At 38.6% G+C, this 17,343-nt stretch overlaps 1 protein-coding gene across 1 annotated transcript in view; it reads left to right on the forward strand.

Annotated features, from left to right (window-relative positions):
• Dnah11 (dynein axonemal heavy chain 11) overlaps nt 1–17,343 on the forward strand; it is a 302,098-nt gene that overhangs the window by 124,704 nt on the left and 160,051 nt on the right. Inside the window, exons 36-42 of the mRNA XM_076853784.2 lie at nt 1,961–2,099; nt 5,321–5,413; nt 7,074–7,268; nt 8,101–8,178; nt 10,609–10,748; nt 13,022–13,169; nt 14,194–14,342. Coding sequence (XP_076709899.2) covers nt 1,961–2,099; nt 5,321–5,413; nt 7,074–7,268; nt 8,101–8,178; nt 10,609–10,748; nt 13,022–13,169; nt 14,194–14,342 — 942 coding nt within the window. The remainder of the gene's footprint in view (nt 1–1,960; nt 2,100–5,320; nt 5,414–7,073; nt 7,269–8,100; nt 8,179–10,608; nt 10,749–13,021; nt 13,170–14,193; nt 14,343–17,343) is intronic.

Raw genomic sequence — 17,343 nt, forward strand, 5'->3', positions numbered from 1 at the left:
CTAGGAATCTCCTGATTCCACCACTTACCAACACGTGGCCTCAGGCCAGCACATATACTTTGGGAGATGTCAGTCTGTACTTCTGTAAATGCATGTAAAAGGAGTAGCTGCCTGATAGTATTGTGAGAATTAAGTGGAAGGGTAAATTTAATACTCTAATATGGCATGGAGTAAGTGCTCAGTAAATGTTATCTGTGGGTAGGGATGTAGCTCCGTGGTAGAGTGCATGGTTAGCATGCATGGGATCATGGGTTCAATAACCAACACCATAAAAGTAAATCAATATCTATATTAATTTGAGCTTAAAATATGTAAATATTGCTGGTCTTTTCTCTCCCCTGTTTACTTTTTATCTTTATTTCCTCTATCATATGATGAATAGTAATAATGTGAGGAAAAGTAGGGGATCAGCTTAGATACATGAAGTGTTCCATAACCTAAGAAATAAATCCTGGGGAATGTCTAGGATAATGTGATGTGCGTAAGGTAGACTGTAATTATATTTACCAAAACAGGTAGATAAATACTGCGATGTAGTTTTTTTGTTTATAAGCAAGATTTATTTCTAACTAGATCCTAGCTTGATATTCTACAACATTTCCAAAAAAATAATTAATAATCTGCCAAATAGAAAAGACAAGAATGTTGTGTTTTTTTTTAAAAAAAAAAAAAAAGTCCACAAATTCTTCCTTGAGTTTGTAATTTTTAATTGTGATGTAGTTTTAAAACTCTAAAATAATGGGCTTGTTTGTTCTTGCTCCTTCTTTGTGCCTAGATTTAATTGAACGGCATGTTTTTTTACATGTTGCTATTACTCGCAACGATCTTTAGGAAAGACTTTTTGAAAGACACCTCCAAAACCAGGTGAATTTAAAGCTATGTTTTTCTAGACTTTCATTTCAAAAGTCTCTCCAGGCTGGCCCCAGGCAGTGTTATGCTAAAGATGGTTTATATAAGTTTTGAGAGCTGATGGTTAAGTGTTCACAAATTGTATGAGCCGCTGGTTTAGCTGTTGACAAAAGATAAATTTTATCAACTCTATTTTTTTTTTTTTTTTGGTACCAGGGATTGAACTTGGGGCACTCAACCACTGAGCCATTTAGAGTCAGGGTTTACTGAGTTGCTTAGTGCCTCACTTTTGCTAAGGCTGGCTTTGAACTTGCCACCCTCCTGTCTCAGCCTCCTGAGCTGCTGGGATTACAGGTGTGTGCCAACGTGCCCAGCAATATCAACTCTTGATTAAATAAATTGTATCACAGCAAAGGTCACAAATACTCAACTCATGACTTTATGATTATTTTACTAATGGTTATGCTCTGAAGGTTAGTTGTGGTGTCTGTTTAGTGCTGATCTACAGCACATCTCTCAGCATGGTGTTTAGGGATGGAAGGCTAGATTGAAAGCAGCCATGGTGAAGGGATTTATTCATGGAAATTAGCTAGCACTGTTTTGGGGATGGATGATCATTCCCTCTTTGCCAGCACACCCCTAGCCACTGGTAAAGCTGGCCTCTCATAGATTATCCACTGTTGTTCTTTTTTGCAGTGACAAACACCAGGCTGGTAAACCTACTGGAAGAACTTGAGCAGCTCTGTGGTAGGGTGGCTCCTTAGCATGCTGAATACCCTGTGTGTCAATCCCAGCACCAAAATAAAACAGAAAAAAAACAAAAACAAAACAAAACAAAAAGGAGTTTATAGACTATATCCACTGATTTTTTTTTTAAAGACTCCTCCATCCAGACTTTTCCATTTCTTACTTTACATCTTTTCCTAGGTAACCAGTCACTAGTGGATGTTTTTTAGTTGAATGGAAGGGTCTTGTAGCTGTGATTGACAGAGGTAATTGTGATCTGCTTAGGAGTGGTGAGAATGTTGGTACAGATTAATCACTTGATTTAAGCAACTTGGACTCATGACCTTATCACATTTTAAAACTAAATTTCATGTTTATATTTTAGACCCTGTGCCATGGTGGCCCCTGACATCGAGCTGATCTGTGAAATCATGTTAGTTGCCGAAGGTTTTGTGGACGCACGCTCATTAGCCCGAAAGTTCATTTCATTGTACACGCTCTGCAAGGAGCTCCTGTCCAAGCAGGTGAAGGGTCTTTTGTTACTTTTCCTTGGTTTTTACATCCCATTAAAACAGCTTTGGAAATATGGATGTTGGGTAATTTAACATTCAAATTACACTTAGGAATGGTTCTGTATGTTACATAGAATTTTGAAAATCACATTTTACACAATTTAATTTTTTCTGAAAACATGTTAAGGTGTTCTAATGCCTTATTAGTATTTAATAGTTTTTAAATCAATAGGCCATTTGTTTTTCTTCAGGTATTATCAATGCTGTAATTATAAAGGTAAACTTATGTTGCTTCTCTTTCTGGCTAAGAATATCACCTTTTAGTGGGAGAAGGTGGGAAGGTTCTAAGAGTGAGGTGATGTTCATTTTCTGAAGAAATGTTAAAGGTTTTCTTCTTTGTTGGTAATCCTTTATTGAAGTTGTTTGTGTGTGTGTGTGTGTGTTTAACTTTGCTGTACAATTCCTTCCTCTCTGAAATGGGTCAGACTCACACCTTCTCTACTCTCTAGTCATGAGCTTCTTGCAGGTTCATTAAAGTTGCTGATGTGCCACAAAATTTATACATGTCAGCATCAACATTTTAAAATTTGGCCTTATGATCACCTTTGACTTTTGGCCTTCCATGACCTTTTGTTAATTCCTTGTGACATCAATTTGTAACTGTTATAGAATGAAAATATTAAAATATCAATTGCAATTAGAGTTACCTATACTCTCCAAAGTATTCGTTTTAACTTGCCCACTGTCAGAGTGAGATGTGGAACCTGAGGAATAAAGTTACATCATTCTCTTAGTAACTGTGAATTTATATTTTTCCAGGAAACCCATAAAATTTAATAACAGAAAAATATTTACAACATCATTAAATGCAAAAACAGCATACCAAACTCAAAGTGATCTCAAATTTACATGTGTCTTTTATTTTATGTTGTATTGCATATTTTCTCCACACAGGAAATGGCTGGAAAATGTATTGTGATTTTTAATCATTGTCTCCGGGTAGTAAGATTATTGGTATTTTCATTCTCTTATAATCTTTTTCTAGCAATAAGCCCATTAAAATTTCATAATAGGAAAATTCAGAAGAAAAAATGTAACCAAACCCAACAAACATGGAATTGAAACCATATTCATTCTCAGAAGTTATATGTAAACATTTAGTGAGCATCTATTGCATCCAGGTAATGGGCTATTACTGCTGCTGATGAAGGAGTAGTATGCAAAACAAGTGAAACCATCACCCGTATTTTTTGTTTCAAAGAACATAGGAGATTTAGTTACATGAAAAAGAGGAAATAGAGAATGAAAGATTATCAGTTTTCACTGGAAAGAGGAACCAATATTTATTGAACAAAATGCCATTACTACCTTTCAAAATCTTCACAAGACTTGAGTGTGGGTAGCATTAAGCCTGTTTTACAGATGAGGAAACTAAGTCAAGTCACCTGTCCAAGGTCCATGGCAAACAAGTGGGGGCATTGTTTGAATTTCATTCTTTTAAAGTCTGTCTAGAATTTAAGAGGAAGGTGTTGGGAGTAAAGACAAAACACAGAAGGTAGGTGAAATGTTGTAAACGAGATGAGAGAAAAGAAGTCTGGCCAGGACAGGAGAGCTGAGTGAGGCCCATAGCTCATAGGCGCCATTCCAAGCTGCAGGGATGGACTTGGGAGAAGAATCAGTGGACATTTTTGAACCAAAGGAAGAATATAATGGAGACAGCAAAAATGATTTAAACATTTTACAATGTTTAAATGTTTAGGAGGGTCACCAAGTCCTCTTAAATTTGTCCAGAATTTCTTTTACAGTCTCCCTTTAATATTGTTCCTGTAAGGATTTAGCCCTCTCCCTGACCTCCTTACTCTCCAAACTCTGGTTCTTCCCCTCTTCTTCCCTCCTCAAAACCCACTCTACTTCCATATCAAGTGACTTTAAAATTACTTTTACCATGAACCATGGTCGGGGTGGGGGAGTGGGGGGAGACCTTTTTCTGTTGACTCGGGATACACGCCCATGCATAGGCACACACAGGAACAAGAGGACTGAGAATTTTCACCAAACACTCCTTGCCCTTCTTACTTGCATTGCACTCTGGTGTCTTTTCTTTCCACTGTTCTCTGTTTTATTCCAACAAAAACAATGGTCAACTAAATTGATTTTGTTATCTGCTAATGGATTAAATGGCATATTTATGCATGTACGTATTGTTCCACAGCCCACAAAGAATTTATATGCATGTTAACTCATTTTACTCCTACAGCCTCTTGTGAAGTAGATGGATGTGTTTCTGCCTCTTTGCAGATATTGATTTTGAGGTTCAGAAGGCGAGGCCTAGCTGAGAAACGTTTGAGAGAAGGGTTTTACTATGTGGATTAGAATTGGGCAAGGAAGAGAAGGTCAGTCCCATGAAATCAACTACATTTGAACCAAGTTTATTTAGTGCATCTTTACTGAGCACCTCCCCTGTGCCAGGCACTGTGCTGGAACCTAGAGAAAAAAAAGTGAATAAGATACATCTCTGTCCTCTAGGAGCTCAGAGCCTGTGGAAGGGGCTTTCATCAGGGACAACCAGAGGAACTGGTTTATCATTGAGTTTTAATAATACAGCTAAATAATATAAATATAATATTATATTTAGTGCCAGTCTCAGCACAGCGGTGTCTAAGTGATAAAGGGATAAGTAGGACAATTAGACATAGAGGCCAGGGAAGGGTAGAACAGCAGGGTCCTCAGTGCACAGGTGGAGAGATGTGCTTGTGGTTGGAAGGAATGTAGGGAAGAATCAAGCTCCCACATTGCCAGGTTTATTGAAAGAGAAGAGTATAGGAGGTGGATGGAGCTGGGGGCAAAAACTGCAGATTAGTGCTGTAGAAAGATTTGCTGACAAAGGCAGGAAAATGGGAAAGAAGCTGGACACTCACCACTGAAACACGATTTCCACAGTTTCAGAAAGGCAAAAAAAAAAAAAAAGACATTTTGGTTCATTAAATCATGCACTTACCTAAACTCTCTTAACTTTCAGCTTTTATTTCTGGAATGAGACTCTTTTCTTTTTATTTTTAGTTGTAGATGGACACAATACCTTTATTCATTTATCTTTATGCTAAGGATGGAACCCAGGGTCTCATACATGCTAGGCAAATGCTCCACCACTGAGCCATAACCCTAGCCCTTGGAATGAGAATCTTATTCCCTCTCTCAATTCTTGACCACATATACCTCTGCTTTGATTTTAGGATCATTATGACTGGGGACTTCGTGCTATTAAATCTGTCTTGGTTGTAGCTGGCTCCCTGAAACGAGGAGATAAAAATAGACCTGAAGATCAGGTACAGCAAGTACTAATATGATTTTCTTGAGTGAGTAACTGAATGTCTTCATAGAAATGAAAGTCTGTACCTGGGTGGTGAGGCAGGCATAGCCGACTTTAAAATTTAAATTTTTTTTTTTTTAAAAACCTAACATCTATTGTTAATGCAGTGTATTTTAAGGACTGGCATTTCTTATAAGAGGTCACAAGTGTTCTTGAATGTGGAGATATGATTCTAGGAAAGAAAATGTGATTTTATAAGTACTTTTGAAATATCAGCCACAAAAAGTATTTTGACAGTTATAATCAAGTGATTCAGTAATCCTCTGTTTGATTTCCTTTGAGGAAACTAAGGAAACCTGATTAATTGAGTTGGGATATTAATTCTGAAAAGTCAGTGAAGTTACAACCTAATGGGAGAAATTGCATCCATTGCATGGGATGTTAAATGGGTAGGAAGCAGGAAAGACAGTTGCCTAGCTCCAATGCAGGGGGGTTGTTCAAAGCCACACTGAAAACATTCTTTCCATGAAGTACTGAGTGTAGTGGGTGTCCATGTCTGTGTGTCCATGAAGCATGGCTTTAGAAGTAGAGAAAAAACTAAACCAAATCTGTAAGTTTCTTTTTGTATTAAGGTGTATTTATTATATGCCTTTTTATTTGCTAGTATTTCTCTTGGTCACAGTTTAGGTTTAGTCCACATTGTCTTTGTTCCCTTTTTGTTCTCCTGCTATGTAGTTATTGTTGATAGAATGCTCATCACAAAGATATTCTGATGTTTGAGTGACTGCTTTTAAAATGTAAAGACTTTTGGGTTTTCAGCCAATAGAGAACTAAATGCTAAACTAAAAATGTTTGAGATTATCATTCTGATATCTCAGAGTACTTGGAACAAATTAATCTGACAGGTTTAATTTACAATCTGGAATTTAGGGAGGAAGGAGGGCAGGTTCTTTGCTTGCTGAAGGCAGAACAGAGTGTTGGCAGGGAAGGAACAGGGCTCGTTGCTGAATTGTCCTGAAGCTTATGCCTACTGTCAGTTGAACCTTCTCATATTCTGTTATGTTGACTTAAAAGCACTTTACCTTCTCATAGGTAGGACGCCCTCTGTATAGAACAGTATCAACACCTCACGTTTTAGATGCCAGGGTTTTCAAGAGCATCTTTAGCTTATTAGGTGTTTGTTAGACATTGTAAGTGGGCAGTGGCAGGGGATGGAACTCGGGGGGACTCTACCCCTGAGCTACATCTCCAGCCCATTTTTGTTTTTTTACTTTGAGATAGGGTATAACTAAGTTGCTGAGCCTAGTCTCCAATTTGCAATCCTCCTGCCTCAGCCTCCTGAGTTGCTGAGATTACAGGCATGCCCAGCTGTATTGACTTTTTTTAAAAATTATTTTTTTTTCTTTTTTTTATTGGTTGTTCAAAACATTACAAAGCTCTTGACATATCATATTTCATACATTAGATTCAAGTGGGTTATTAATTGGTAAATAAAAGCATAAAAATTTTACCTATTACTGAGGTGACCTTTGATGTTTCAATACATGTATGCATTGTGTAATGTTTAAATCAGGTTGAACATATCTATCTTCTCAAATAGTTACTGTTTCTTCATGGTAAACCCTTTCTGCTGCCTGTTGAAATGTACTACATTGGCTTTCTGTTTTCCTACCTAGGTACTTATGCGAGCACTGAGGGACTTCAATATGCCTAAAGTAGTGACCGATGATGTCCCGGTGTTTCTGGGCCTGATCGGGGACCTTTTTCCAGCCCTGGAGGTGCCCCGGAGAAGAAAGCCACACTTTGAGCAGATGGTCAGGCAGTCCACCCTGGAGCTTCGCCTGCAGCCAGAGGAGAGCTTCATCCTCAAAGTAAAAGGAGCATTTTGCTTTTTGTGACTGTCGTTGGGATTCACAGTGCAAATCACTGCTTCAGTGATGTTTATCCAGAACATTAACTTATATTACCCTGGCCTCAATATGGTCTTAATAAATACTCCCAAGCATTTTAATATGATAATCTTAACTAAAGTAAATCTAAGTAAATATTTTAGTAGTTCCATTCAGAAAGAAGTTATAAACGCAGAGATGATGAAGTTGTGGTTCAAAATGTAAGCATACTTTCCATTGATAAAACATCTTAGTGACATGCACCAAAAATTTATTTTATTCCCTCTCTCCTCCATTTTAGGGAACACTGGCAGTAAAATCATTGGTGCTTGCTTTTAATGGGGGAGGAATGTCAACAAGCACAAAAATTACCTAGGAAGTTATTATCCGGCTTACCAAAGTCTTGTGTGTGGGCATGATCAACTTGGGTTTAGTAATTATCTGGACATTATCATACATATATAATATGTATAATATACATGATATCCATTTTAGATATTTTATGGGATATAAATCATTACTCAGTATGCAATGATTGGCTTAGACTGTTTTTGTTCAAAGCTTTATGAAGAGTAGTACCATGTAATCAATTAAGAAATGGTTTAATTTATTTACTCCTATATTCTCCATGGGAGATCCAGAAGAAACGATACTTTAGACTTGTGATCTATTTTAATTTTCTTTGAACATAATGTCATCAGTGGAGGCCAGCTTGTGTTGTAAGGGGAAAAAAAATTGGGCAAAAACAGGGTAGATTGTCTTTTTTGTCACCAACTCATGAAAGGAAACCAGTGACTGTCTGTTTGGCCTGCAGGTAGTCCAGCTTGAGGAACTGTTGACCTTGCGGCATTCTGTCTTTGTGGTTGGAAACGCAGGCACAGGAAAGAGTAAGGTACAGTAAATGGCCCGAGAACTTGCAGCCTGGGAAGATACTTTAAAAAAAATTTTTGTTGTTGTTGCTGTTCAATCAATTTACACTATCTTCCCTTATATCAGGAGAGGGGATAAACAAATAGAGCATTCATTCACCTAGGAAAAGCAGTCTGACGAATGGATAAAAAAAAAATGTGGCATTTATACACAATGGAGTATTACTCTGTATTAAAAAATGACAAAATCATAGAATTTGCAGGGAAATGGATGGCATTAGAGCAGATTATGCTAAGTGAAGCTAGCCAATCCCTTAAAAACAAATGCCAAATGTCTTCTTTGATATAAGGAGAGTAACTAAGAACAGAGTAGGGACGAAGAGCATGAGAAGAAGATTAACATTAAACAGGGATGAGAGGTGGGAGGGAAAGGGAGAGAGAAGGGAAATTGCATGGATTTGGAAGGAGACCCTCAGGGGTATACAAAATTGCATACAAGAGAAAGTGAGGGGAAAGGGAAAAAATATATAAGGGGGATAAATGAATTACAGTAGAGGGGGTAGAGAGAGAAGCGGGGAGGGGGGATAGTAGAGGATAGGAAAGGCAGCAGAATACAACAGACACTAGTATGGCAATATGTAAATCAATGGATGTGTAACTGATGTGATTCTGCAATCTGTATACAGCGTAAAAATGGGAGTTCATATCCCACTTGAATCAAAGTGTGAAATATGATATATCAAGAACTATGTAATGTTTTGAACAACCAACAATAAAAATTAATTTAAAAAAAAAAGCAGTCTGAGATGGAAGGTGGGATTTTCCAGGTGAGAGGACTGCTAGCCTCCACTCACCTTTAATTATGCACTCACACCTAGATTCTTTTATCAAAGGAACACATACTTTTTTTTTTATTCCTATCATGTGCTGTGCTAGGTATACTACATGTTATTTTCTCTACTTGGTGTTAATATGTTATAGGCATTGTTATCCTCCATTTTTAGTTCACTGCTTGATTTTGTTTGGCCTTAGTGACAATCCTGGCAGCATACTTATTTTCTTGGTTGGCAGACAGTATGGGCAGAACCACATGCATTTTAATTCAGGATGCCTGGGTATAAACATATTTGGTAGCCAACAACTAAAAATAATCAGAATGGGCATCGGAGTTTTAGAGCATGGGTGTATATAGAACTTGCAAGTCCTTCGACCTGAATGCAAAGTGGAACAATTGCAAAGGGAGGCTCTGTATGGAGGTTTTTCTAGTGATAAATGTAATAATTCAAATATCAAAGTAGATAACTGATAAGCCTATCATTATTTTGTTAGAGTAAGTTTCAGATGTAGGCCATGGTTCATGGAAGGATAAAATTAAATTCTATAATTTCCAGTAGATTAATGGTTTCTAAAAATATAAGCTTACTATTCCTAAGGCATTTAATTTCTTTCATCTAGTCTTTACCTATTCAGTTCAACATGTACTTAAGCTGATAAAACCAGATCACTGAAGCTTGGGGTCATGCTATTTAGTAACTTACCATTCTAAGGTACTCGGCAATTGTTTATCAGTCTTTCAAAACCCCTAGGAGTAGGTCATGATGATAAGTATTTTTTTAAAAGCTATGGATTTTTGGAGAAAGCAAAAGGGACAGCTGGGGCAAATGTTTGGGTTAAGATGACCTTTAATTAAGCAGACACATTCTAAGCATCTATTCTATAAGTTTATATCCTTAAGCTTCTTTTTCTCATTGTCTAGTGTAGGATTTTTCATCATTAGCCCTAGTAACATCCTAGACTGGATAAGTCTTCATTGTAGGAGGCTGTACAGGGCATTGTGAGGTGTTTAGCTGCATCTTGGCCCTCTAATCACTAAAAGCCCAGTAGCTTAATTCATCTTCCCCCAAGTCAAGACAACTTCCTCTAAAGGATCACTGCCCTGAGTCACTGAGTCATTCAAGTATGTCCAGACCAGCATCATGGGCATCACCTGGGCCCTTGCTGGACATGCAAATTACCACCTTATATATACCTATCCAATTAGAAACTCTGGGCCCAATAATCTGTTTTAACATCCTCTGGGAAGTCATGGTATGGGCTAAATTTGAGGAATAACTGATCTAAATAATTCTGGCAGGATGTTTTTATAAATATGAACATGAATACTTACTTACATAGAGTCCTTCATTTTGCACACATGGATAATAATCTCAAATGATAGTGACTTTCTCTAGTCTAAATGATAAAAAATCAGGTGAACTGACTGTCTCCCTACAGGTTTGTTGGATTAAACTTGTCAAGATGGAAATGCACCATGTGTCCATTTTTCCACCATTTTCAATCTTTGTACGCAGGATATCTGGTAACATATAGTGAATAAGGAAAACCCTTTGGAAATCTTTTCCGTTTGGCTTACGTTAGTATTCATTTTCTTGGCTCCTCTTTCCTCCCCTCAGATTTTGAGAACACTGAACCGAACATATGTCAACATGAAACAGAAACCCGTTTGGAATGACTTAAACCCTAAAGCTGTGACAACAGATGAACTCTTTGGTTTCATACATCATGCTACCCGAGAATGGAAAGATGGCAAGTAGTATTTCCCCTTTTGAAGTGCTAAAAAATTTTTTTCTACCCAGAAAGCCATTTTTCAAAACAAGCCAATTTTAGTCATAGTTGCAGATTTACTGTTTGTGTGTTGGCATTATTGGAAATATTGTAGAGCACAACAGCTTTGTAACGTATAAATTAAAGCCAGATTTGAACAAGTAAATTATTTGCATTCAGCAGATTTGTACCAAGAGCTGTGTGTTTTATATTACGTCATTAATGTAAGAGCTCCTTGTAAACTAGGAGAGAAGCCAACACAAATCCTTCAGGAAACAAAGTGCCTGATAGAAGATGCCAACTAAGGATCAGACAGGTGTTATTTTAGGTGCCAGAGACAGGAGTCGAAGGTGCATGTTTCCTGCCCTCAAATCCCGAATCAGAAATGGTGTGAAATCTGAAACCTTTTGAGCATGTTTCTGATTTCAGACTTCAGATTTTTGGATTAAGTTTGCCTAATTGGTCAAGCCTGTGCAAATATCCCCAAATCCAGGAAAATCTGAAATCTGAACTACTTTTGGTCCTGAGCATTTTGGATCAGAGGTGCTGCCTATATCTGCAAATAAGCAGATGCTCTGGTTAAAATCTCATGTCTTCCCATTTCAGGAAGCACACTAACCTTGGTATTGTCCTTGAGGTTCTCTCACTCTGACACCTACATTTAAGCTCACAACAGATCCTCTAGGCATTACCTTAAAATATAGATATTTATAGAATTCCAGTCCTTCTCACCTTCTCCATGATGTCACATAGTCAAGGCTCTACAGTTCTACAGTTTCCCTCAGCACATCTTCCCTACAGATGTCAGAGGGTCACTCCAAGTTGTTACTTGTTGGCTACAGTTTCCAGTGGGTCCCCATCACCCTTAGAATCCAATCTTTTCCCAAAGCCTGGTGATTGGGTGCCCCTTACCATCTCTGACTTTATTTCCTGCACATTTCACATCACTTACTGTAATCATCAGTCCTAGCCTCTTGGCTCTTCCATGCATCTTCCCATCACAGGCCTTGAAACTTGATGCTCCTGCCATCCACAGTGCTCTTTCTCTGAATGTCTGCATGGCTCGCTCCCTTAGATTATTTCATTGTCTCGCTGAATATCACATCAGAGAAAACTTTCCTGATGATCTAATGTAAAGCAAGACACACTGTCATTCTTCATCTTCCTATCTTGTATATGCTCCTTTCTTCATCTCTAGGACCATTTTTACTTTTAGCCTAGCTGCTGCTGCTTTGCTTTTTTTTTTTAATGGGAATTGAACAACCCAGGGGCACTCTACCACTGAGCTACATTTAGAGACAGGGTCTTGCTAAGTTGCTCAGGCTGGCCATATACTTGCCATCCTTCTACCTCAGTACTCCGCCACCCCCAAGTACTTGGGTTTACAGGCATATACCACTGTGCCAGACCTAGTTTCTTTTTATAAAAGATGATGCCAGGGAGAAAACAATGTTATTTTTTTTGGGGGGGGGGTCTGTGGAAGCTGTTCAAATCAGGGACTATTAGAAAAGGTTGCTGGGTTCTGTATAAATCCTGGTGGCAGGTTCTACTAGATGCTGTCACTTACTTTTAATAAAATACTTCCCAGAGGACACACATCACACGCATGCACTAGCGCAGGATTGTTCATCCTGGTATTATACACTTGAGTTTGAAAAGTCAGCAACTATTAAACATGCTGGGTGACACACAACAGATATGTCATAATGGCAAAGAGGACCATGGGTTTAAAATGTTTTTTATCTGTACATCTTGTAAAGTAATGATAACTTAATAAAATGTCAGTGGCCACATATGTCAAAGAGGTACTTCTGAGTGCTTTTTTAGCTTTAGAATTATGCCCTTTAAATATTGTTTCAAAAGTAGAGAAAGATGTTATAAACTAATATGAAATGTAAAACAGACACTGAAATATGTACATGGAAAAGGGTGGTCTTCATTTGGTCCAAGGTTTGCGTATTATGAGTGGCTCCTTCTCTAAATCCCCACAACTGTCCTTGAAGGAAAGTAATGTTATCTATGTTTGACATATGGCAAAGATCAGTCATAGAAGGTAAGGACTCCCCAGGAGGTGAAAGTTGCCCTTTAGTAAATGGTAGAATTGGATCTGAAGCCCACATGTAGCACAAAGTGTGTTATACATTGTCCACAAGAAAAAAGCAGGAAAATTGTTTTTATACAGCTAATACCAATGTTTCCTGGAGAAATAATACAAATTTATTTTAGAAATACGCAGCACTCAACTCCATTATCTATTAGCAGTGCTTACCCTTACTTTATAGGTCTCTTCTCATTCATTCTGCGAGAACAAGCAAATCTCATACATGATGATCCAAAGTGGATAGTCCTGGATGGAGATATTGACCCCACGTGGATTGAATCACTAAATACGGTCATGGATGATAACAAAGTGAGTATACTGCAATGTCAGTCTTTAAATAACAAACACAGCTCTTGAGAGTATGAAGAGTTCCAGTCATTTGTTGATGTTAATTCCACCTTGCTCTCGTTAATCCAGTGCTCCTCATGTAATCACTAGTTTGATCAATGACATTTTCCTCATATTTCTCTTAATTTCACAAAAATTTAAAATAACACATTCTCCTTATCACTACCAATTTAACTGCCTTTAATGAGAGTTAGATATATATGCAAGATTTAGTTTCACATTTCACCGGTTTCTAAGAGCTAGGCATACATTATTATATCTTACATGATCTTTGGTTAAATATAGAGTACTTAAGAGTATAAAAGAATGAGTTTGTGCTATATGATAATAGATGAAGTTAGCTATTGAAATTAGCTAGTTCCTTTTATTTACAGACTGTATTTAAATGTTCCCTAAGCATACTGCCAAGGTTAATTGGCATCCCAGCAAAAGCCAAACGTGATAGAACTGGCCTGTGAAATAGCAATTAAGCAATGTGAACTCTATTCTTGGGGACAGGATGGAGAAATCAGTAGCCATCATTTCTCCAGAATAGAATTAGTAACCACCTTATGTTAATAGTGGTTACTGCTTTCTGAACCAATACCTTGTTCATCAGAACACACAGATCTGAGGTCATCATACCTACATGAGTTTCTATAGGACAATGAATAACTGGGGGGTTTCAGATTCTGGAGAATATTTATTTATTTTTTGTGGTCTTCAGGCTGATCATGTCAACTTACATTTTTTTTGGTAATAATTACTGTAGTTATTTAAAGGTTGGCCTTTACAAGTCCATTTAGGCAATCTTATTTCTTGAGGGTCAGTCAGACCACCTCTGAGATAGATGAACTTAGGTCTTGATTCTGATGTGCTTCTAACTGGGGATGCTAAGCTTGCAGTCCTTGGCTCTTCCCTTTGGTTGTGGAAGCTAACTTGGCAGCCATTTCTCTTGCTCCCCATGACAGTTTGCCAGTGTTGACTGCTGTGCTGCTCATTCCAGGTGCTGACCCTGGCCAGCAATGAGCGGGTGGCTCTCACTCCCTCCATGAGGCTTCTGTTTGAGATACATCACTTGAGGACAGCGACCCCAGCAACTGTCTCTAGAGCTGGTATTCTGTATGTGAACCCACAAGATTTGGGCTGGAATCCGTGAGTCTTTCTTTTAATTTTTTTTGTTTGTTATAGCAAAAAATATACTTACCATAAATTTACCATTGTTAAGTATATAGTTAGATCAGGGTCATTAAGTACATTGACCTTGTTGTGTAACCATCACCACCATCCATCCACAGGATATTTTTCAGCTTCCCAAATTGAAACTCTGTAACCATTAAGCAACAACTCACATTCCTCCCTCTCCTTAGCTCCAGGCAGCCTTCATTCTACTTTGTCTCTGAATTTGACTAATGCAGGTATCTCATGTAAATGGAATCATACACCATTTGTCCTCTTGTGGTGGGTTTATTTCACCAATGTAATTTCCAGTTCTTTTAAGGATATACCCAGAAGTAGAATTGCTGGATCATATGTGAATTCTGTTTTTAATTTTTTTCAGAACCTTTCATACTGTTTTCCACAGGGGCTGCACCATTCCACATTCCTTCCCACAATGCACAAGAAAACTGTATCCAATTTCTCTGCATTCTCACCAATACTAATACTTTTTTTTTCTTCTTCTTCTTTCCTTTTAGTAGCCATGCTAATTGGTGGGAGGTGGTATCTTATTATCATTTTGATTTGCATTTCTCTAATGATTAGTGATATAGAGCATGTTTCCATGTGCTTACATTTGCATATCTACTTTGGGGAATGTCAATACAAGTTCCATTTTCATTTTTTAAATCAATCTTAGGTTACAAAAGCTAAATATTATGATTTTGGAGACAATATTAACAATTAAATTTAAGGCTCACTAGATGACTTTAAATTAGCCCCTGGATGTCTTTATCAGTTTTACTTGAACATTGCCTTGTCCACACACCTTGGATGTTACAAACTCAGTAAATATTTGTTGGATTAATGAATAAATAACAGCTTATGTGATGCACTTAAATATAAGTAAATTAATGGGCATATATGTGTTTGTGCACATAATATGCATATATGAGCAGTGGAAATGCTTTGATTAAGGGCAAGTTTTTGTGCCCACTTGCTTACTTTTCAAATACTTACATTTTCCAGTTAGTGCTGCTTGTCACTTGTCACCTGCAGCAGTTCCACTCTGCACTGTAGGAACCACTGAGTTCTGCAGGTAACCATGTGCTACCTGGCACATGTACTGTGTCAGATATCTTCTGTGTACCTTTCTAGACATACTCTCCCTTCTCCTCTGCTTGCTCTGTGCCCTGGGAAGCTGTCCCACATGAACTACATCACTGGGCTCCTTGCCCTCTGGCTTCTGGTTTATTTGGCCAATGAGGAGCCCTGGCAGGAAATGAGAGGGAGAAAGGAGGGTGAGGTCAGGCTATTTATTTCCTGGGCTCCCTCCCTGCAGGGTCACATTAGGATACTGTGTCCCTTAACTGCAGGTCACAGCTGCTCTTGAATTTCTCCATGAGGTGCCTTCACTCCAGGTTCCAGTAGACCTCCATTCTCATGACCCAGCAGGCACAGGTGCAGTACCCATTCCTTGTTATCACCCTGTGGTAGTCAGTTTTATGTCACTGTAACAAATTTCAGCTTATGAAAAGAGAAGGTGTGGAGCCAGGCGTGGTGGCACATGCCTATAATCCCAGAGGCTGAGGCAGGAGTATAGCGAGTTCTAAGCCAGCCTCAGCAACAGCAAGGCACTAAGCAACTCAGTGAGACCCTGTCTCTAAATAAAATATAAAATAGGGCTGGGGATGTGCTCAGTGGTCGAGTGCCCCCGAGTTCAATCCCTGGTAAGCATCCTCCCCAAAAATAAAAAACAGAAGAGAGAAGGTTTGTTTGACTCATGGTTGTAGAGGTTCCAGTCCTTGATCCCTCGGTCCCTGAGCTTTTCTCCCTGTGGTGAGCAGTGCATCAGGCGACATGTGGTGGAACAGAACTGCTCTCCTCATGGTCAGGATGCCAAAGAAAGAAAGAGACCCCAGTCTTCTTCAAGAGCATGCCCCCAATGCCCTAAAACTTCCCACTGGACCCCCACTAAGTCTTAAATTCCCACCTCCTCCCAGTCGCACCACAGGCTAGGAAGTGAGTCTTTAACACAAGGGCCCTTGGGGGATATTCCAGATCCACACTGCAACACACCCAGGACCTAGCATTCTCCCTTCCAGTTTCTCTACTCCAGCGCCTTCCTGGATCCTCCCCTGTCATCCTCACTTGAGGATGACCTCTGCTTCCTGCCAGATGCCACCTAACATGCTCCTCCTTGTACTGATTTGCTCACTAAAGTCTTTTAATTCGATAGCAAAGTAGAACCATGTCCAGGCTCTTCTATTTTAACAGAGTTACCTGAATGTGGCTGGGGCAGGAGTGGTTTTTAGATGTCTAAAAGCACCTCTTGGAGTTGCTTCTGTGCTGGCTGAAGGAGTCTCTTGACTCTCCCACACAGAGACCTTGGGCTCTCTGTGCTGATGATAGCTTTCACTTCCTTCAGGGGAGTCCCCCACCCCTACTGGTGTGGTCTGATTTCCATAGTGCCCTTCACGAAGCCTAGGTCTTCCAATCACATTGTGTGGAGTTTTGTGCTGACCAAAGCTTGGTCTAAATTCCATTTAAAAAAGGACTTTTATCCAGTACATCAAAGTCCCAGGTTGCTGATAGAGGTGTCCAATGTGTATTCTTAGAGGTAAAGAGCTCCCTCTTCACCATTGGACTTAACTTTTTTAGAGTTTTTTGTCTTGTCTCAAATGAATGGGTAGGTTTTAATTTTCATGTGTGTGACTAAGAGTCTAGCCTAGTTACTTTCGAAAACAATGGGAATCTTCTCTAAAGGATATTTTTACCTCCCATTGCCAGAACATTTCAGAAAGCCACCAGAAAATGGCTATTTCAGGGTTAGGGTATTTTTTCACTCCATAATTATTGGATAGCTTAGTACTTTATTTTAATGTCATAATGTGATAACGTTGCATGTATTAATTCATTTAGTATCCACTTAACTTCTGAGATCAATTATATTTACTAACCCAGATTTCCAAACTAATATCTAGGGTCTCACTTTTCC

Source organism: Callospermophilus lateralis, chromosome 1 (genome assembly GCF_048772815.1).
Source record: "Callospermophilus lateralis isolate mCalLat2 chromosome 1, mCalLat2.hap1, whole genome shotgun sequence".
Classification (NCBI taxonomy): domain Eukaryota; kingdom Metazoa; phylum Chordata; class Mammalia; order Rodentia; family Sciuridae; genus Callospermophilus; species Callospermophilus lateralis.